At 35.9% G+C, this 22,576-nt stretch overlaps 1 protein-coding gene across 16 annotated transcripts in view; it reads left to right on the top strand.

The window, feature by feature from the left end:
• The window catches only part of ERC2 (ELKS/RAB6-interacting/CAST family member 2), a 495,639-nt gene that overhangs the window by 151,220 nt on the left and 321,843 nt on the right, over positions 1-22,576 (top strand). For all 16 annotated transcript variants that reach the window (XR_009963211.1, XR_009963210.1, XR_009963207.1 and 13 more), the window contains one exon: positions 8,464-8,631. Coding sequence is in view for 3 of the 16 variants with exons in the window: in XM_062610712.1 (XP_062466696.1) it covers positions 8,464-8,631 (168 nt within the window). In the remaining 13 variants the exon portion in view is untranslated. The remainder of the gene's footprint in view (positions 1-8,463; positions 8,632-22,576) is intronic.

Here is a 22,576-nt window from a genome sequence, read left to right as displayed (position 1 = left end):
ATTATGACAGCTATAGTTTTATAGTGAGCATAAAAACCAGTGAGGTAAGTTCAATGAGGTAAGGTTAGTGTTGGAAGTTTTATTAACAAAAACTTTTAAGTATTAGCACACGAGTTACAATTCCCATGTGTTTTCCAAAATCTGCTGAATCTGAACTGAATATTAAATTCTGAACTTCGGACTAGTTGCTTTAAACTACCTAATTTTAGTGGTAGGAGTAGGCAAAGATGTAAATTTGAATAAAACAGCTGTTAGGCAGTTGGCTGCATTGGTAAGCTACACATGATCAGAGTTCCTTGTGCATATAATGTTGCACAAGGATGAGTTTCACACTGCCTGAGGGAACCATTTATATCTTGGCTACAATCTCTGGTTCAGCTAAAACCTTTTCTACTGTAGTTTGACCAGGCAGTATTACCAGGTTTCTCTTTTAAAGAGAATCTGGACTAGTGGGAAAAAAGGAATGAAAGAAAAATCAAAATTGATTAGCAGAGATGGTGGCTGGTGACGCTATCAGGGAGGGAGGCTGGGAGCCCATAGGTGCCATCTTTCAAGGAGCGAATAAAAGAGAGTAAGCGCATTTAAAGTATTAGCCTGTCAGGTGGTTCTCCCATCCTTGTACAAAAGGATTGAAAAAGCTTGTATCAGTGGTTTTGAGGGCAAAGGTATGGTACAGGGTACATACCATTGTACGAGGTGGTATGGGGTGGTTTTCCTGATGTGAACAGCCAGCACTGTCCTGTGTTTATAAACCATCTAAGGTTGCTTATGTCTGTTTCCCTCAACTTCAATGTACTCAGCTGCTTTAAACCCCAAGCCTTTTCTCAGTTCTTAAATACTGAAGTAGTAGAAGACAGTAAGGTAGGTTGTCCTGTAAAGAATATAAAGCCTATTAACTATTGGCTCTATGATAAGCTGATTTACTGAATTAAAATGTAACCTAGAGCAACCATAATACCCAGAGTAGTAAGGGTGGGAAAGTTGTTGAAATAATGCTTGAAGGTGGAATTTTCCTCTACAAAGGGGAAAAGCTAGCTAACTGACTGAAGTTTCAATTTGGAATAAGAATCTAAAGTGTATTGATTGTACAAAATTCAGGTGTCTGCAGCTTCAAAATATGGCCATGTTTTGCCTTTTCTGACTTGAATTTTACATGGATCAGATGGTTTTGAAAGAAATGAATGTGTTATCAGGTGCAGCCACTGCTCTGGAAAAAAATCATGTTTTTCATTTAATCAAATGAAAAATGAGGGAGATAAATGATGAGGGGAGAGTTTTCATTTTATTGTTGTACCTTAGATTTGTTTTTTTATAGTTCTGAAGTGGAGAGCACAGTTGGGACATTTTAAAGACACGTGATATCCTTTCTATAATCGTAGCTCAGTTCCGATATTTGCAAATAGGCCCATGTGAGGATATGTTCTCTTTACTCACACCTCAGTACTTGTGTATAGAAAATAGAAGTGACAGCTTTCTCATGGTTTAAACTGGTTTTCATAATCAAAACATTGTATATTGCATTTCACTGGATACGTGTGGATGTATAAATGCAGGCACTAAGATCTTTAACAGAAGTTTCTGTAGCGGTCATTAGGAAAGGGGAGAATGATAGTATGGAAGGGGGGAAGACTTGCTCTGGGACACAGTGGCAAATACTGACTGCAGTGTGTGCTGGAACAGAGGTGGGGCTAGGAGGAAGATTGACGATAAGCTAGTTTGCCTTCTCTGTTACCCCAGGTGTGGTACCACAGTACACTTTGTGCTTGACTAGTAAATGTAGAATTAGGTTAAAATAATACAGCCAAACCTTTGCTTTAAATGTGTTTATGATGTGAAGTAAATGATTCTTAACAGTGAAACACAGTAGTGCTTCTTCATGTTGTACTTCCTCATGGAGCTCCATAACACTAAAACAACTTTCATAAATGATATATATATATAATATGGCATATAAGTTAAACAGTTAACAGTGGGAAACTTCAAGGAATAGACGTCACTACTGGAGCTGGTCATGAGTGGCGGGTGATGACATGAAGATTAATAAAGTTCAACTTTGAATTGGGCAGTATTTGCCACTGACATGAACTTTTCTTTCTAAAGTACAACACAAATCTGAAGTTTTTGCAGTGTGTTGTATATTTCCAGAACAAGTGACAGAGTTTATTGTATTAAATAGTTGAAATAAGTAGTTGCTGAGGAAAAAGAAGTTAAGCAAAATTAAAAGCAATTTACTTAGGCGTAGCTCTTTGAAATGCTTTATGTGTTAGCTATCTGATCTGGTTTTGCTTTATTTTTCTGGAAAATTACGGTGTTTTTTAGATTGCCAAGTTTTACTAGTAAATGTACTGCCAAAGCTTGGGAAAAAATAAGTCAAGGACTCTTAAAATTACAAAGTGTTGAGTGAAAAGCCAGAGAGGGTTTTTGTGTACCAGAAATCCTTATACTTTCAAATATAAAAATATATAACTGAGGCTGTAAAACGACCCATATTTAATTTCCTTTCAGATTATATTTAAAATGCCATGGATGTAAAAGGAGGGGTAACAAAATGGTAGACATTTCTAATAGTGTATCAGCATGCTCCATTTAGAATACTTCATTGTTTTATTATTTTGGGGAGATGTGATTTCACACTACTATTTTCAGGGAAGAGATAATTTCTACTATTGGGAAATTCATCATGGCTGTAAATGAAGTAGTATATTTTGCTGCTTGTCTTCCACAAGATGAGGAACTTATTTAACAGCTTCTCAGTTTTATGCCATCTGGACGTTCAGATTTGACTTATGAAATGATGTCATACATGCTTAGCACTGCACAGATACCATATAGTAAAAGGTCTCATGCAGTTCAGGCTGAGTGGTTTTATTTCACATTATGAGAAATGTAAAAATCTTGGTTCCTGATTACTGGAGGCAGAGAGAAGAATTTAGGGAAGGAGAAAATGACTGACATAACCAATGTTCTTGTAAACCTCTGCATCGCATTCCTGTGAATAGAAAATAAATCTGTCCATCGAAGACCACACACAGTATGAGTTGCTTGTTCACTTTCCCAGACTGGCGCTGATTCAGAGTTCTGCTTCTCTGAAAACTGACTTAGAGCACTGATTTCAGAGTGGCTCCTGTCTGTGTATGTTAGTTTGGAGGACGATATACCTATTCTATAAAAACACATGGGCTTCATCATGTAGGTGGATTTTTGAATTAGTGCTCTGCTGTATCAGCCTCAAGATATCTTGACCACTGGTTGAGGAGATACAAGAAAACAGAGATGTATTTGTCAGACTTTTCTTTTTTTCTTCTTAACGTTAGTGTCAGGACACAATTTAATTTGAGCTCCACAAAACACAGCTTTTGGGGACGAAGACTAGAGAGAAAACTAGAGATGTTTCCTGTACTTGCAAGGAGAAAAGGATGACACAGATTACAACCATGCTGAGTTATAAATCGTGTTATTTTCTGATCTTACAGGTTTAGTCTAAGCTCTTACATGGACTTGGCTTAAATTATAATATCTAATGGTTAAATATATCTATACAAAGGGGGGAAAAAGAGGGAACATCAAATAAGCTATTGTCTTATAAAAAAATAAGAAAATGTATGGTTTACAAGATTAGTTTGAATCTCCGTGATCCAAATTGATTGAATCATCCGAAATGCTGTGTCAGTAACCCATGTCTAGCTGCTTCTCATCATATTTCGGAAAGATTTTTGTTTCATCAGGAAGGTGGAATTCCTATAAGACAGAAATTCCTCGTAATTCTATGGAACTCATACTCTAGCTAGAACAGTGGTTCATTTTCGAAGGGCTGGGGAATAAGACAGTTTAACCTCCTAAGCATGACGTCAGATTTGTTGTGGCTTGGAAGTAACACCATGGGGTGTTAATGGAGGTGTCAGTCACTAACAGAGTACCTGTGGTGTAAACCTATCTTTTAACTCTCTGTGTTGTGCCTTTGTTTAGGGAATAAAAACAATGTATTGGTCATGTTATGAGCTGGCTAGTAGTGAAAGGAAAAGCAAAAAGGTTCAGTCATACGGGGGTCTTTGTATAAACAGCTGTATGAGGACAGGATTGGGTCTGAGAAACCAGTGGACAGGCCTCTGCTCCCCTTTCTCACACAGATTGTCACTCACAGACTTGGACTTCAGCACCACTCAACCTTCCTTTTTGTGTTTCCAAGTTTTAATGCCCAAAATCCCCATTCCTGAGTTGAATCCCTGAGCTGTGGTGACAGGGTGTGTGGGAAGAAATTGGTGAAGAAGAGTGAGAATTGTCTGCTTGATCCTGAGGGTGGGGACTGGATAGATAGAGAAGAAAAGGCTATTGACTCAGAAACTGCCTGGTTTAGCCAAGCAGAACAGAGCATGTGTGAGCTACTGTGTTATCCCAGTCACTAGGGAACAGTATCACTGCTTTGTTTATGAGTGGGTCTAATCACCCTCAACTCCCTTTGACTTCAAGCATTAAGCTTCTGCCTAGTGGCAGTTGGGAAAATGAGACTGCAGTGACTGACTGAAGAGAACCCCTTTTGGAGTTCCCACCGCAATGTTATGATGAGCTCTTCAGCTGCAGCTTAAAGGCCCAACAGAGATTTTTTTGATTTGACTTAAGGGATTGCTTTCAGACACGAAGCAAACAAGTGATTAAGTATAAAGAAGATGTGGTAATGAGTTTCAGATGAGACCTTTTATGTTTATTAAAAGAAGTCCAAAAGTTTGCTGCTGCTACTATTTCTTATTTTCTAACTTAAAAAGTCATCTTTGAATCTCGTACTGCACACTGCTTACAAACTGCAAGATCCTAATACTGTATTGTTGTAAAAAAAAGTCTTAAAAATAAAATAAATCCAATAGAATTCCTCTCTCACCTCCCTCCCCGCCCCAGTGTATAGAAAAGCAATGAGCCATTTTAAGAGCAGGGAGAACATGCATTTTGAGATCCAATAGATCATCTAAATTGGTCTCAAACCAAGTTTTAAAATGGCATTGCAAGGACTTCTGCTTTGAATAAATTTAACATTACAAAACTTGGAATATAAGTAAAATAAATTTGCTGATTGTTTTGTACTGAACTAATATTCTAATTAACTAGGAAAATAAGTGCTTAATGGAGATGATCGTTTCTGACTAGTCAAACTGCAGAACTTAAAAATGCTAAAATTTATGCCCTTTCAGTTACTTGCATCTATCTTTTTATTATAAATTTATTTGTAATAAATTTGAATTTCTGTGTAATGTAAACTTTAAACCCTTGTCCTCTATTTTCTGACATTTGTATGTTTGAAATTTGGATTAGTGAATCTAAAATTTCTCACTTGTCTGACTTCCTGCAGCTCTGTTTAGACAGAGAATTACTCTAGACTGCCACATCATATATTTTCAATCCAAACCTTGTCTTCTCGATGGCCTACCTTGCAGCCAAAAAAAGCCTGAGTGGGTCCACCTGGTGTGAACACCTTAAGGTTTCAGAACTGCAGCATCAGAAGAATGGCCTCTATTCAGGGAAACCCATCTTTGTCGTATCAAATGATTGCACTCTCTTTATCTTAGTTCTCTACTTTGCATGAAATTATAACATCATTCTAATGGTTTGCAAACCTTGCAAAGGTTCTCCATGCCTGTGCTGCCACCTCCGTGTGCTTTCTGAGCTGCATACTATCTTTCTGGGTGGAACGGAAGACAAATGTAGAAGTAGGTCTATGGCAGTATTTTTAGTATCTCTTCTGGACGTGTTCTGATGTATTAACCAGCCTTCTAGAAAAATGAAATATTTCACTAAGAATAAACTCCTTGATTTCCATACCCCAGGCTTAAATTTGGGAGTTTGAGGCTGCACAATGAATGCAGGATTGAATCTGTAATGCTTAACAGAGTTGGTTTTGTTGATCTTGTATGATGTTTAAAAGTGCTGACAAAATTTCGTGGGTATACTATGCTTTCTTGCATTATTTTATTTGCAAACTAGCCTTCAATAATATGAGACTCACATTAAAACAAACAAACAAGAAACCCCTGTCTTTTGGTCTTTAAAAATGTGAGGTATGATGAAATCTGTTTTTTTACCCCAAAATATCCCCATCTAGTATTCTGTGTTGCCCATGAGCTGCTCAGTGATTCATTTGTAACTGCATTTCTGAACCAGAATGTGGAAACAGGTATGATTTAGTGGAAGTGGTCCCTGAAGGAACCAATACATGCGAAGTGCAGCTCTTGAAATACTGATGATTAAAACCAAACATATTCAATTGCTTTAATGAACTGCGATGTCTACTATCTTATTACAAAGCTGCCTTTTATTACAAAGTATTAAGAGTATAATTTATGTGATGAGTAATTCTTTCTTTGGCATTAGTGAATGAATGAAGTTCTGCCCCTTACCCCCACAGTGTATTTTAGATTAGACAAAGAAATGGATAAACATTTTAAACTTAAGATACATGTTCTAGTTCAGTTTAACTTCTATTCCTCCCCACCCCTTTTACAATTCTCTTTATTTATCTGTTCAACCTAGCACACCCTTTCATACACTTTTGGTTTTAAACATTTTTGTAGGAATAATATTATTTGCTTTTTCAATTTCAATGAAATATTTAATTTTTCACTTTGCTAATTATCAAGGTTACCAAAGATTCCGTGCATCATAATTTGAACTGTTTACATTCTACAGTCAGGACCTTTATTTTCTTGAATTATTACAGTATTGTAATTGTCTTGATCTTTTCTACTATATAAAAAGCTACACCATTAGAACTTTCAAAACTTCATTTTCTAGCTTGCAGTTTTACCTTATGGCTTCACCTCCACTTCACCATCACATCATTGTAAGGCAACTTAAGCATTTGCTTTATTCCAATCTATTGTCGTATTTTAATTTAAGGAAGCAGTGGTGAGGTATCTTTGAATATCTTTTTGGAAATTATTGAGAGCCAATAGTCTGTATAGTATATTAGAAGTTCTCAAAGACTGAATCAGTGAGCATCCTGATAGTGACTGCTTCCTTTCCTCTTCACGGTGTGAAGAGTAACTCCTTTTCCTTTTGGAATTAGTCCTTGTGGTAACTGCTTCAGGCACTGCTTATGTAGAATGGTATTATTAATAAAGGTACTAGAAATTTGAAGCTGTGAAGTAGGATTGTTAAATCTACTTGAAAAACCCGCTTTCCTGTCAGGCTCTTTGTTTCTTCCCCTATTTTGACATTTTCTGTGTGTTTCTTTGTGTATCTGTGTTCATATGCCTGCTGCTGTGGCTGTGTCTGTCTGCATTGTGTGTACTTTCCAGTTTCTTGATTATACTCCCCCAAAAGCCAGTTCCTTCTTCCTCCATTTCATTGAGCAGGTACCCTGTGATTTAGATTTTCCTTTTTCTTTCCACTTTTTTCTTTGCTTCACAAAAAGTTTTTCTTGTTTTTGATAATATTTATGCTGCTGCCCTTGAATGTGGTTGCTGCTTCCCACCACCCCCATAGTGGAGGAGAGTCAGCTATTTTTCCTCCTTGTTTACAAATGCTTTTATGAGTACCCAAGCTTCTAATTGCAATTAGCAGTAGAGCTGTTTATAGAAACAACTGTATACAAATAGTAACCAGTATCAAGTGATCTACAGATTTTTTCCAGACCACCAGCAAGCATTTGCCTGACTATAATTTGGTAACTGTTTGAATTGTGTTAGGAGAACAATAAAATTGTATGCTTGAGCTTTTATAAAGAAAGAAGTGAGAAAACTGAGGCTGCATACACCTTCTGGGCTGTTAGAATGCTTTTGATTTTTTTTTTTTCCTTTTTTTTAATTTATTTCAGGGTTTCTTGAGGAAAAAAAACTGTTACGTAGTGCACAGCAGTTTGGTGAGGGTCTTTAATAAGACATTTCTGCTTAGAAAAATCCTTAGGATATCCCTTATTTTGTTTGATAGGGGTTTGTGCTTATTACAGCAAAATACAGTAAGGCCCATTTGTTGAGAGACATGCAGCATACAATGGAGAAAAGTGAAGAACCTTATAATTTCCTTATTTGCCATGTATTTGTTCAATTGTCTTTCTAGATTGCTGATCTGTGCCCAAACCTTTGTAGTGATTGTGGTATCTGATAGCCAGTTTCATGGCTTTAATGGGCAAAGTAAATACAGAATATAGAACATTATTTTCAATAAGTTATATATTTCATAGGTCAAGGTGATTTTCTTTTTGAGTCCTTTATGCATGTTACGGCTTTTTTACTGCTGTTTCATATTTTGACTATTCTACTTTTTTTTTCATTCAGGCTTTGGTGCTAGAAATGCTTTCATTTTTTTATTCCATTTTAACAAAATAATCTTTTACTTGTAGAAGAAGTTAGAAAATCTACATAGAAAAAACCTCCAAAACATTTCTTAAGTGACAAAAAAGGGGGTAATTAATAAAATTAAATAAAATATGTTAGTGACCTTTGTAAAACCAAAACATGTTTGATTTACTTACTATAGGTTGATGCCTTGCGATTACGATTGGAAGAAAAAGAAACCTTTCTGAATAAAAAAACAAAACAACTACAAGACCTCACAGAAGAGAAAGGAACCCTGGCTGGAGAGATTAGAGATATGAAAGACATGTTGGAAGTAAAAGAAAGAAAAATTAATGTCCTTCAGAAAAAGGTAAGAGCACTGATGAAAGGCTGCACTGTAAAACTTTTGAGGCATATTTATTTCTTTTACCATACTCATTTTAATATGTTAAAAAATGCAAGGAATAAATGTATAATAGTCCGGTAGTTCTGTAACTTTTACTGTTCAAGTAGCTCTTTCCCAATATCTTAATCATATTATGTCACAAAAACATTAGGTTGCATAGTTTCCACAAAATTATTTGAACTAAATGAAAGTCCTAAAAATTCTCACAAAACTTCTTATTTCTCAACATGAGGGATTCTGTTATCCTTACTAACACCAATTACTTCTCTTTCCAAGTAATGTAAATAAAATGTGTGGGACTGTTCAGAGATTAGGGTACTGTGTCTTATTCTTTAAAGACTTTCTTCTGTGGGGTGGGGAAGAAATCTAATTTAAGTTAGTTATCTGCTTTTCCTGTGAGCTAAAGATGTTAAGAAGGGACGCTCTCTCTGAAAAGCCTTGATAGTCTTATTTCTAATTTTCCACAGATTTAGCTAACTACATTTACTGTGTTTGGGAAGTTGGATTTAATCATTATAGTTTCCACGTGGGGGTGGGAAGGGAATTTCCTGGAAAGAAAGCTCTGCAAGTGTTCTGCATACAGCAGTAGAGTGTGGCTGTTTATCATAGCCTTTTTCTCACACTCACAAAAATATTTATGCTACCAGGTATGTTCTCTACGTGTCATTTGTATCACTATTGTATGTAGATGCACTTGTGAGCATACAGGTAAATGGAGACAAAGTTCTTGCATCCCATACATTTTACTATTACTTCTCCCCTCCTCTCACAGCCACACAAAAGAATGTCTACTCCTTACTCTCTATTATTATGTAGGTAGTTCATATCCAGGATTCATACAGGGTTCACATGGTCCAGCTCTACTTCTGTCTGCAATTGGTTAAATACAGTCTTTAAAAAGCCAAGTCCTTGTTTCCCAGAAACTGAGAAGACTGCTTTTTCAGGACTAGAAAATAAGGCCTATCAAAACTGCAGTGTCCTTAATCTTATTTCTGAATGTTTGCCCTGTTAGCAGTGCTGATGATGTAAAGATAGGAAAATTCAAGCCCTTTACCCTGTACTGAATGCCCATTAGTTTTGGACATCACTTGAGAGTTTTGAAGAAAAGAATGTGTCTTTTCTGATGGTTTGTATTCTAAAAAGGCCCTAAACACACCAACAATGTGCAGTTTGTCTTGTATTTATATCTTGAGGAAATGGATCAGTAAGAGGAATGTGGATTTAGTGATATAAATTGTGGGGTGAATGTAACTTATCACAGGGCTGTCAGCACTCTCTGTCATGGCTGTGTGCTCAGTAATATTCAGCATAATGTGTTTTTGCTGGTTTTACTACATTATGGCTGTTTAATTGGGGCTTGCAGATGGTCTTGCCTCTTTTGCACCTGTTTCTTAATGAAAATAATCAGTCTTAAACTGCACTATTTTCACTAAATCATAAATACATGTTACAGTATCATGAATGAGTTCTAGTACACAGTGTGATAAATCTGCTAAGTATTAGGTGCAAAATCAGGGTTGGCACTAAACTGATTCTTTAAAACTGAAGAAGCACATGATTTATTTATTTATTTATTTTTAGGTTTTTATTCTGGTAAATATGCTTCATCAGGAACTTCTAAGGTCACGTTTTTCTGCTGTGGACTAAATACCAGGTTTACATAGAGAAAAATGCATTCTGACGATTACTTAAAAGTAAAAATAGTCATTGACATCATGTAAAAATTATGTGTCAATTTGCTTCTCTGACACATTTTTAATAACCACAGTATCTTAATACGTAGATGTTAGCATGCCCCAGGATTCTAATATCAGATCATCACTACACAAAATTTGTTTATAGGAAAAGAATATAATATTTGGAAAATACATTTTTTTAAATTACCTCTAGGTCAAATTTTCAGCTTTTACTTGTGCTACGCTTCCAGTGTAGTTTGGAGATAAGTTCACTCACAGATAATTTTGCTAGAGAAAAATTTGATTGAAATATTGTCCTGCTGTACTTTCTCCTATTATTTAAGTAAATCCAGAGTATGACAAATTGACAGATGCTCTCACTGTTTACTTTTCATGTGTCTGGTGTACAATTCTGAAGTAAAATGTCACCAATGGAGATCGAGGTTTTTAAATTAATCTGGAAAAAAAAACAGTAATATACCTAAAAATAAAATAACCTAAGTGTTCAACTTCGTTTTGGCAGTGCTTATTAGATCATGACCTCCTATGGTTATTCTCCTTGAGCATGCCAGTGTCCTTGGCAGCAGATGCAGTCTCATCTCTGGAACACAATACTCACATGTAGAAAGGAAGATGTTTGGTGCCTGTTGACTTTTTTTCAAGAAGCTTTCCTGGCTTTGTGCCTTTCTGTTCTAGATAACTTTATCCTCACTGCATGATGTGTCCTAGGACATTCATACCTCACAGTCTTTATGTTCTGTCAAAGGCAAAGGGAGCACAGCCCTTTTTTATCTATAAGCAGATTGTTCATTCAGACGTGTGTGTTATTTCAGAACTATGTTGGGCTGTATGTAGTAGTAATTCCTAGTGCTGTAGTATTCTTATTGTAATGTTTTTGAACAGTCACTTTTCAGGGATTTTCAGATAATTCAGATAATCCTGTGGTGGATGCTGTGCTTTAAGGTTAAGATTGTCCAATGTACTTCTTTTCTTTCTAGTTTTGACAACATACATTTCCAATAGCAAGCATATATAAGAAAACATTTTGATAGAAAAGTATTCATTTTATGTATATATATATATTGATTGTAGTAATTTTATCCTTTACTTGAGTCTAATTAGGCTTTTATCCTTACTCCTTGCTGGATTGCACGTCTCTTGCATTCCTCCACTTTTTGCTCGTTTTCTCCTTCTGACCTTTTGTCCATTTCTTCCACTATTGTTTTTGCTTCGAGTAATGGCAGCCAGACATTTGTGTGTGGTGTGTTTAGAAGTTAATTTGTTCCCATCATGCATATATATGTGGAGAATTCAGTGGTGGAAAGCAACACGGACTGTTTCATAGAGAATTAGGAGGTGAAACAATTACTGGGCCTTCTAGTGGATTGTCCTGCCTTCTGTCTTAATTGTATGAAAACCCTTCTGAAAGTGAAGGAATTGCTTTTATTTTTTCATCTAGTTCTTGGTAGTCACTGGATTCTCTGATTGTAATATTATAATGCTTGTCTGCATTTTTTTTTCTATGCAGCCATAATTTTGTTTTTGCATATTTTTAGCCTGGAGAAGAGAAGGCTGCGTGGAGAACTCATAGCAGCCTTCCAGGATCTGAAGGGGGCTATAAGGGTGCTGGGGAGGGACTCTTCATTAGGGATTGTAGTGACAGGACAAGGGGTAACGGGTTAAAACTTAAACAGGGGAAGTTTAGATTGGATATAAGGAAGAAGTTCTTTACTGTAAGGGTGGTGAGGCACTGGAATGGGTTGCCCAGGGAGGTTGTGAATGCTCCATCCCTGGTGGTGTTCAAGGGCAGGTTGGACGAAGCCTTGGGTGAGATGGTTTAGTGTGAGGTGTCCCTGCCCATGGCAGGGGGGTTGGAACTAGATGATTTTAAGGTCCTTTCCAACCCTAACTATTCTATGATTCAGTAATTTGCTTTTGATACGAGAACTTGTGAATAACTGGTGAATTTAGTGCCTTAATTTATTGATGCAAGATAGATGGCTACATCTCTCTCCACTCAGCCTGAAGTGCTTTACTCAGCCTAAAATAATATTTGCTTTAATGGTTGTATTCAAGTAATTGAAGAAGGAACAATTTGTATATAGTGCTTAAAAATAGTTCTGTCAGTAATAACCTGAACCTGAGAAGGAAGGAATATGTAACTTGGAAAGATGCATTTTCTAATTCAATGTTCTTTCTCTTGTGAACACTACTCTTATCTGCCATGTTGAAAAATACTAAGAAGACCAAAGGAAACCTGTCCTGGGTTCAGGACAGTTACCTGACTGGGTTTAAACCACGACAAAACCTTAAGAAGTTCCCTTTCAAAGGTGGAGTGGTTTGTTCTCTTTTCTGTATAGCTGTTATACTTGGATGACAGGACAGGTTCTGTTGAGGGCTCCCTACCAAGGGTGTGGAAGAAATAAAAACAGTGGCAACAAAACAGCTGGTGAGCCCCACGGACTGGCATAAGAACACACATAAGGCAAGATATTGCAGAAGAAAGTAATGGGCAGATAATTATCTAGTGATGCATTGTCCTCCCGTGCAGTGGTTTTAGTGTAATTTTTGACAAAATTGAGAAGTCGATACACTATTCAATGTAATTTGCAGGCTTAAGGGAGGCCCAGCAGTGGAACAGCATGCATTCAGAGGATTTGGATCAAGGTAGATTGGTATGGAGTAATAATAAACTTATGTCAATGTCAGAGGTGCAATATTACTTAATATTTCTTTCTTTTAGAATCTTTGGCACCACTGTTCTGTTTTAGTGCCAGTAAAGTTGGGTATGCTGTTTTAATAGCCTTGTTTAACCTGGCAAAGCTAGTATTACACCTCATATCTGTCAGTTTAGCATGTAGAGGGGCAGACCTCAGAAATCTTTATGTATTTCTTACCAGAACGTGCAAGTTCTATGAATATGGCCAAGTTGTAAGCTGAAGGGAAAAAGTGCTGAACTGGATGATGATTCTTTCGTGTCCCTTTTTGCTCCCAAGTTTTTCTTTCATAGAGTGGCTATTCCTGATGTGTTTTGTGCTCTAGGAATCTGTAGGTATTTTAAGAAACAATTATATACTATGAAGTATGAGTCTCAGTGTTGAAAACAGTAGCTGTTGAGACAAGAACAGTGTAGAGGATGTAGACCTGGATCATATTAGGACAACAGCTTGTGGAAATTCTTTTGTGAGGACTATTATAAAAGAACACCATGTAAAGGGGGCTAATATAATATTCTAGCTTGACTTGCAACATAACTTTCATGTAAAATGTTACAGTTTCCATCTTTAATAGTTTAAGCTTTGTGATTGATGAAGTGCTACATGACTAAGGGCCCTAACCCACCAGCTAATTAGCATCTGTAGGAAATGTCATAAAGTCTTAGCTCTCATGTAATAATTGGAATCTGTACTTGGAATGGCTGGACTGTACACACTAGGTGATATTGCCCAGTTTGTGTTAAATTAAAATGTGTTGTGTAATCAGTTGTATGCATTACTGTTAGCTGTCTTCTAAAAATGAGGAAATTTGCATATGGTCAGGTTAGGAATATACTAATGTAAGCAAATGAGTCCTACTCTTGTACTTAGAAATTTGTATCAGTATTATTGCTTGATGCAGGAATTCTGCCTAAGAACACTGCTGAGATTGAAACTGCTGAATCCAGATTTGTCCAGGAAGACGTAAGAGACCAGCTTCTTTCATTTGATCTCAACAAGTAGAAATTGCAAGCACATTGCAATAGAAGATGCCTTTGAATTTTTTTTTTCATGGTTAATCAGTTGGGAGCACATTTTTGTAATCCGTGAAGGGGTCATGGTGGCGTGATGAAGGATGTTATTTCAAATTCTATTGGACCATTATAAGTGGGCTGTTATGTGAACTGGGGTTTCACAGTTACGAAATCAGAGTTTTATTGTATTTCTGGAGTGTAACAACAACTTCTGAATGAATTCATTCTGTAGAACAGATCAATGTTCTGACTGCAGATTACCAGCGTTAAAAAAATTATGGAGACATTCTGGTGTAACATGAAAGTTTCTGTGTTTCAGAGATGCTATGGTGACTTTTGGTTTGTGTAGTACATTACAAAAGATGGTTCTTATGCTCAAGAAAGTGAAGAAATATTGACTGTACCTTGTACTGGTGTTAAGAATCATGTCTAAACTGGTCTCCTTTTTATCAATGGCAGCTGGCAAAGGCTGGAGATGTTCCATACCAGCTGTTTGGAAGAATTCAGAAGTGTCAGTAGGTTTCACTATTAGCATCTGAAATTATAATCATATCTTAGTTTAGTGTAATTATTTCCCCAATTGGAAGGGGAAGCATCTATTCTTTGGAATGAGCTTCACTTGTCAGAAAATATTACAAGAAACAGCATGTATGCAGTTTTTGAAGAAACAGGGTCAAAGTGCAGTGGGTCAAACTAGTCTGTGTCATGTAACAATGATAACCTGTTTGCATGTTTGCAAATCCTAGTGGTATTTTAAAATCCTAAAGGTTAAATTTGGCTGCCTTTGTATGCCACCTATGGAAAACTGAGCATTTTGGATATATGATTTAATTCATTTGGGAGCGATAGGGTAAGAGATTGTTAGTGAAAGGGAAGAAAAGTACTAGTTATTTGAAGAAACGGGCTGAAATAAGAAATAAGTGCTTTGAAGAGATACTGTCATATATTCATGTTTATGTAGTTTCTAGCACAGTAGTATGATACATACATACAGTGTTAACTTTTTAAATGTAGTTATATGTATAGAAAGGAGGCAATCAGTTGTAAGATCTAAATTATGTAGTACAATATATGAGAGAGAAAAAAGATCACTGTTTTGGAAGTAGAAAATATGTACGCATAGATCACTTGTGTTCAGAATTTAAAAGATAAATCCTTAAGTGTAAATCATGTAAGTTTTTCCAGATCAAATATGCTTGCTAGTTTTGAGAGGGTTCTTTACACACAGCTCAAATGTAGAGATTTCAATAGTTCAAGCCTCAGGTTATACATAGCATACAGAAGTGCTCTTAAAAACAATATGCCATTTGCAAAGTAGGACTGAACTTAATGAGATACTTACATAAGGGTTTCATACTGCTAGTATGACAGCAGTGCTACTGGCAAGGAAGGAAACTGCCATTTGGCTCTGAAATGTCAATACTAATTAACGAAGTCATCTTTAAATAAGATCCCAAGCAGCCAACTCACATACTGGGAATGTAGGCTGTCTGAAGAGTAGTATTTTCTTTTCAATAGAGTTGGAGGAAATTTCTTTTGAAGTGTGAAAGAGCTAAATTATGTATAGTGTGCCTGGGCAAAAATAAAGTAGAAGCTGTCGTATTTGTGAGGTACAGAAGAACTCAAAGGAATTATTTAGGCAAATGGAAGACTAATTATGTATCTGAAAAGTATGAGGAAGAATCAGAATTGATAAGAGAAGAAATGTATTTTTCTGTGAAATAGTCTTCCAAGAAATGTAATAGAAGTCTGCTGACTGGAATTAAAAATGATAAGGGAGAATGATGCTGACTATGAGGAGAGTGTGTGTTCATGTGACTCACTGCTCTGAGTACTGCATCTTTGAGTGGCAGCATGGCTGTTCCCTGACTGTCTCAATATGACAGATTCAGCTGGTTTTATACCTTCCAGCTGTTTACCATTTAATCCTTGACAACTGATTTAAATGACACAAAATCAGATCCTTCAAAATGTACCCTATGGATCAAAGTTTTGCAGAAACCCTAAAGGCTTGCACGTCTTTTTTACATGCTAACCTTTTTCTTGAAAGCCCTGTAAATCTCCATGCTCCAGGTGACTGATTTGTGATAGGGAAGAAGGAGGTTGGGTGGCTTCTCACCTTTTCTGACTGACAGACATTGAGAAGGGGGATTCATAGGAACATGCTACACCTGCCCGTGAATCAGCAGGCATTTCTCTGTTGATGTGCTAACTGAATATAGGAAGTACTCCTTGCCAGGCTCCAAAATTTAGACCCACAGGATTAGATTACCGTTTAAGATGTATTTTGTAGTAGAATAAATACATGTATGTTAAAAGCACAGCTCTAGCTTCAGAATATATAAGGTGAAAAGCTGGGACTATGTTGCCAAGTAATAGTTTAACTAAAGCAATAGTGTTTTATTCTGTACATCATATTTTGTTACATGGCATAACTGTGGTGACACCAATGTTGATAGAGATGTATAATTCATATCTTTATACTTTGGGAGACATAAGTTGTCACCTTCAACATAATCCTTTGTGAAGCTGTGACCTGTGCATCCTGTCAGGCCTGGTGTATTTGAAGAAGCTATATATGCTTTTTAATGCTTTGTGCATAGTGGGAAAAACTGTTGATGCTGTGAACTTGGGGAGATTTTTATTAATGCTGTAATTACTTGCTGTGCAGGTAAAGTGAGGATGTTATTTAAATAACTGAGCAAACAAAATATTTGTGTATAATTTTTTTGCTTTCCTTTGAACTAATGCATCATTCATACTGGAATTTGGTGCGTTAAAACTAAGTCTCAGAAACAGTTCAAAGTTTACAGAAATTGCCTATAAGTAAAGAATAATGATAAATTTTAATCCTAAACAAATGGTTTGAATAATTCTATATCATGGTTATAGTACACTGTTTCAGATGTGTCGCTACCAGGTTTTTATTAATGAACCTTATTCTTTTTGAACATATTTTAGCTAAAAATTGCTAGACAGTTGCATGTCATAGTTTTATGAAATGCTTTTAAATCTTGAGTGATTCAGAAATTGTACATTTCATTTATGACTTTAAGTGAATTTTGACTGAGATTAATATTTTTTTCATAGTATGATGCATGCAATGTTAGGCAAGTAGTGATTAAAAAACTTGATAATGTGATAAACCATCCTGACATTATCCTGAAATAAGAAAGTACATCCCATTGCTCTTGTTCATCTCCTTGCTAGGATACGTAGTTACAGCTGATCTGCAGCTTGACTGAATATATATCCAAATTTGTTATATCTGGAAATGAAACATTTCCTAATAAATATAAAAAGTAACCATATACATTAGCTGTTTTTTTTTTACCAATTTTGCAGTATATTATATTTCTATCCTTTTGTTGGTATAGAATCAAACACCTTAATTTATGCATTGCTAGAGCTCCTTGACATTGGCAGTCATGCTCCCTGGTGGTATTCCATTGCTGTCCATCTGACAGAGCAGTCTGTACTAGAGACTAATACCTTAGTAAATTGGATAGTTTATCACTTCTGGAAAAGCACCACCACTCACCTTTGAGTGGAGCTCTTACTGGCTTTATGAAATCATGAATTTCAAAGCCTTGAAAGTACACATGCAGATAAGTTTAATGGTAATAATAAATGAGAATTGTTATCTTCATACTTCTCCCTTCATGTTATTGTTACCAGATGTAGCCAGAGCTAGTGGTGCCAGTTTGGTCAGATTGCTTTGGTAATTTTCTTATTTCCAAGTAGTATGTATTTCTTGGTGGCAGAATCAGCAGTTATGTGTTTGAATACAAGTAGAATAAATCCAACTTTAGAATGGAATCTGAATCTAATTCATTTCCTTCTAGCGCACCTGACTTTAATTTTTAACACCTAGCTAGGCACAGTGCTGAGATCAAAGTGAAATAAAGAGAATGGAGTAAAGAAGTTCTTGGAAACTAAAAAGAAAAATGGCATAGCATTGCATAATCTTTTATATATGAAAGAAGTACTGGGCCTATTTGCTGTTCACTTAGGAATAAATCTGCAGTAAATTTACTAGCGGTAATTATGTCACTGTAAAATCTTATTTATCCAGGAGAAAAGTATATTTATTGCCTAAAAGATGCCTTGATACAACAGCAGAAATATCCATTCATGTCTCCAGACAGGCACAGAGTCTGGAGCCTGTCTTTACTGCTCAGTGTTTAACCCCATGCCAGAGTGACTGTACACCATGGGAACGTCAGGGTGTTGTTCTCTGTAGTGCATACTGCTGATCTTAACTGTGGGTGAGAAGCTGCTAAAGGTACACATGAATCTGTAACCTCTTCTTCTTAAAGCAGCTGTTTATTGATAGAGAGTACTAAGAGTATGTAAAATTGCATTTTAGATTTGAGTGAAATACCTGCTGTGACCTATCCAAAAATCTTAGTGTACGGTTAAGTCTGTATTTTTGTTGTGGCTGTCCTGGGAGCCATAAATAGTTTGATTTGAATGTTTATTTTAAAAGAAATAATCCATGACTTTTGAGAGTTTTAAATGTTTTGCATGTCAGGAGGCAGATGTGATAATAAGCAGCTGAACAAATGTGAAGAACTTCGAAGTATAGAATTTAGACTACATGTGAAGGTAATAGAAAACAGGAATTGGATAATTTAGTTGCAAAAGAGATTATCCCTGTGAACTGTCCATGGGAGCTAGTCTTGTACGTTGTTAGATTTACAAAACATGATTTCTTGCATGACATTTTACATGTTCAGCAATTGTTAGCACTGTTCCTGAGTTTTGTACGCTGTCATTTTATGTAATGTAGTATAATTCATCCTCTGCCTTGGAATGTATGAATTGCAACACCTTCCATGAGTCCCTGTAAATCATTCTAACTTTGGGGAAGGAGAATAGAAGCCACCTCATAGACAGCTAGCTGCAGGCAGGGCAGCAAAACGAACCAGTCCATGCCATCACCCTTGTGAACTGCCTTCCCTTGTCAAGGTAGGCGCTTTTCTCCTTTGGGCATGTTGTTACGTTGACAGCAGTGTTTAATGCTGACAAATACATCTTACTGAGACCTGCTTTACAATTCATGCTGCAGGACATTTCTTGGTAAAGGCTAAATCTGTTTTTTTTTGGAGGAGGGCGTTAGGTATGGGGAAAGGTTGGGCAGTGTTGCAGCCACTCACTGCTTGTCACTGTACCTTAAGTGTTCTGCTGCAAAACCTGTCAAAATACCCCAAACCCTCACAAAGGCATAGGAACAGAACTGGAAGATTTGCTTGAGTTTTGATCAAATTTTAATACACTATTTGCAGACGACCGGATTGACGCTCTTAGACTACTTGTACTAATGCTAAAATAAAAATTCTCTGAGTACAGCAGCAGAAAATAATCTTTGTATGTGCTTAGTTCCGGAAAAAGCTCTTCCCTGTATGACAGCTTTTTAGCATTGAGCTGGCCATCATTCAATCATTTAAAAAGTCCAGACTGTTCATAACATCTGTCATCTGAGTGGAAGACACTGAAAATGAAAATGTTGTCATACTATCGTAGCTTCCTTGTTAAGCAGAGCTTAAGTTTTTTAAAAGAATTTTAGTTACTTAAATGTGTCTCCTGGAGAGAATGCCTGATGAAAATTAAGATATGTAATAATTTAAATGTATGCAGGACTACAGAGATAAAGTAGTCAATGTGCAATATATTTTGATATAGACATCATCTCTAAAGGCTTCAAAGTGTTCTTAACTGAAAACTCCTAACTTGCCACTCTTCTGAAGGTTTTACTTAGTGTCTGTCAAACCCACAATGGAGAGGGGCATGTTACAGGCAGTAACAGAAGTGAGCGTGGAGCTACAAAGGCTTAATGCTGTGGGAGAGAAAACTGCATCTGACACTTTCTGAAACTTCTCACCATCCTGTGTAATTCTTTGAGATAAACTTTTAAATATCTGGCATTAAAAGAACAAAAAAATACATCATAGAAAAAAATATTACAAGTCTGTTATCAATTCTAGTATAGTATGAGGTTAATGTCACTGACATTGCAATAGCAGATGACCTCAAAAAACATTATCAGGATATTAAAATGAATTTTCCTGTAATTGCCATAGGAACAATTGAGTGTTCTTAATAGGTCCTTTCAGCAAGGCTTTTACAAAAAGAAAAATGAGCAAGGATGAATGAATAGAAAAGTAATAGAAAATGAATAGAAAACCAAATGACTAAGGATGGCTACATTGATTAATAAGACCCAGGCATCGATGACCTAATGAAAAACTGGGTTGGGGAAAAAAAGCATTTGTGTCTTTTTTTTTTTACAGTTGATGGTATTAGAATGAGGCTAAGTTAAATATACAAACCTGCTGGTTTTGAGGAAGAGGCACATGATAAAGGAAATTCAGTGAAAGAGTAAAAAAAAAAGGTATATTTTTTGTACCAAAAGCAAACTATCTTAAACACTGAACTACGTCAGATTATTTCTACTTCCTGTTCAGACATTTATATAAAAGCATTGTGTGTTACCTTTGCTGCTATAGAAAATCTAAACTGTTCAGCAGATGTTGATTAAAGACATTCAAGTTGCTGCGTTTAACATTTCAGTTTAAGTTTAGTGGTGCTTTGATAGTTTATACTTCGAATGACTGTGTCTGGCCTGCAGTAACTAATGGTGAAACTCAATATGTGCATTGTCTTTCATGCAGCTATAGCACAAATATTAAATTACACCTCATAGTAACAGGAATCCTAGTTCTCTGATGAACAACATTCTGAGCACTTCAACTCTTAATTGATAAAAACCTATGTACAATGACCATATGTTAATTTAGCATGGTTAAGAAATGACATCTTTAAAAAAGGGGGCAGGGAGATATGTTATCCTTCTGCAAAGCTTGTCTTTCATGTAAAGTCATTATACTGTCCTTATATATGAATATGGATGGCCTCTGTAACCAGGGAGCTAAAAAGAAAGTTTCCAATAGGAAAGGTATTATTATTTCTGACTGATTACTGCATAACTGTTTAAGCTCCTTTGCTGGTTTTTTCCCTCCTTTTTACCACTGGCACTTAAGGAAACTCATATAAAAAGAGTACCATGTGAAATTGGGTTCTCTATTACAAGCTCTTGAATGCAATTTCTAAGGGCAGAATGCTCTTCTAGTAGAAATCAACGTAGCTGTATTTAATTCATATAGCCATCCTTCATTTTTTTGTAGCTAGAGGGCAAGCTTGTTATTTGTACTTTCAATGTCAAATTTTTTGCTGTTACAGATTTTTCTTCATCTAAAATTATTTTCCATTTTTAGGGCTTTCCTTCTCCCTCTTCAGCCTGTCTGCCCCCTTACTACTCTGAAAGTAAGGATGTATAAAGTTTAATATTTTTCCTCAGTTGATTTTGATGAAGTACTATATTATTATTTACAATATTTTACAGGGAAACTGGGAAGTAAAAGAATATTGGAAATCTGAATAATTTTGTAAGGCTGTAGGAGAGGTTTGTAATTAAGATTTACAGATGACAGAGCAGTTTTAAAGTGCTCTATTTGCAGGTTTGTTTTTTTTTCTCATTCAGGTGTGAAAGGTCTGATGTAGGTGTTCTATAAAATCAATTTGCCATTTAGAATTAAAAGCAGTACACTTATTTGAAAGTCTCGGAATTAAAGAAAGCATACCGAAAGTTCTCTAAGTTTTGGAGCAATTAAACTTACACTAAATGTCAAGTGAATTAACTGTGCATAGCAAATATTTTTAATATTGTCATATGATTCTATGTAAAAGACATGTTATGGAGCTGTTAATATAAGGAGAGATATCAGTTACTGATATAATGTAATTTATGACCAGAAGCTTCTAACAAAATTAGTTGTAGCACGCTGCAGTAAATGTTAGTTATTTGCTATATTTATAATTGTATCTGGTCTGAGTTACACTGTCCTGTAGAATAGTGTGATGTGTAAAGTGCATTTATTTTGTTTTTGTCTAGACTTTATCTTTTATAGTTTTCCACTGGAGTCAAAACCGTAGGAGTTGCTTAAATGAGATATATATTGAGTTTCAAATTCAAACCTTACAAAGCATGTTAAATGTCTCCTTAAACTTCCCAGGAAAAGAAATAAAGGTATTCTTTTCTTTCACTCAAGCTGGTGATTTAAAGGGTAACCCTAAGCCATCAATAGAAATATATGGTGGTGCTGGTAAAAACAAACCAGATATTCTGGAAGTATTACAATGCACATGTACATAAATTAAAAGTATGTGAAAAATAGGCAAAACACCCTGGGAGACCACTGGTCATGATAGATTTTAAATTTGGTGTTAACTTTTTAACTGGATCGTCAACATAGTTGTATATGATATCTCAGTGGAGCTGTGGCGTACTAAGCTTGAAGTAGTTTATTATAAAACATACTTCTGAATTGAATATGGAAAGAATAAACAAAATATAATAGGAATAAAGTAAAAAAATCCTTCAGGTAATTAAAAAAAATAATCCCTGCATTTATTGAAGTGAATTGAAGAAGTATGAAAAGGG

Source organism: Pezoporus occidentalis, unplaced genomic scaffold (assembly GCF_034315485.1).
Source record: "Pezoporus occidentalis ecotype Australia unplaced genomic scaffold, CSIRO_AGI_Poc_V1 ctg149, whole genome shotgun sequence".
Taxonomy (NCBI): domain Eukaryota; kingdom Metazoa; phylum Chordata; class Aves; order Psittaciformes; family Psittacidae; genus Pezoporus; species Pezoporus occidentalis.
This window is presented reverse-complemented; position numbering and strand designations above follow the sequence as displayed.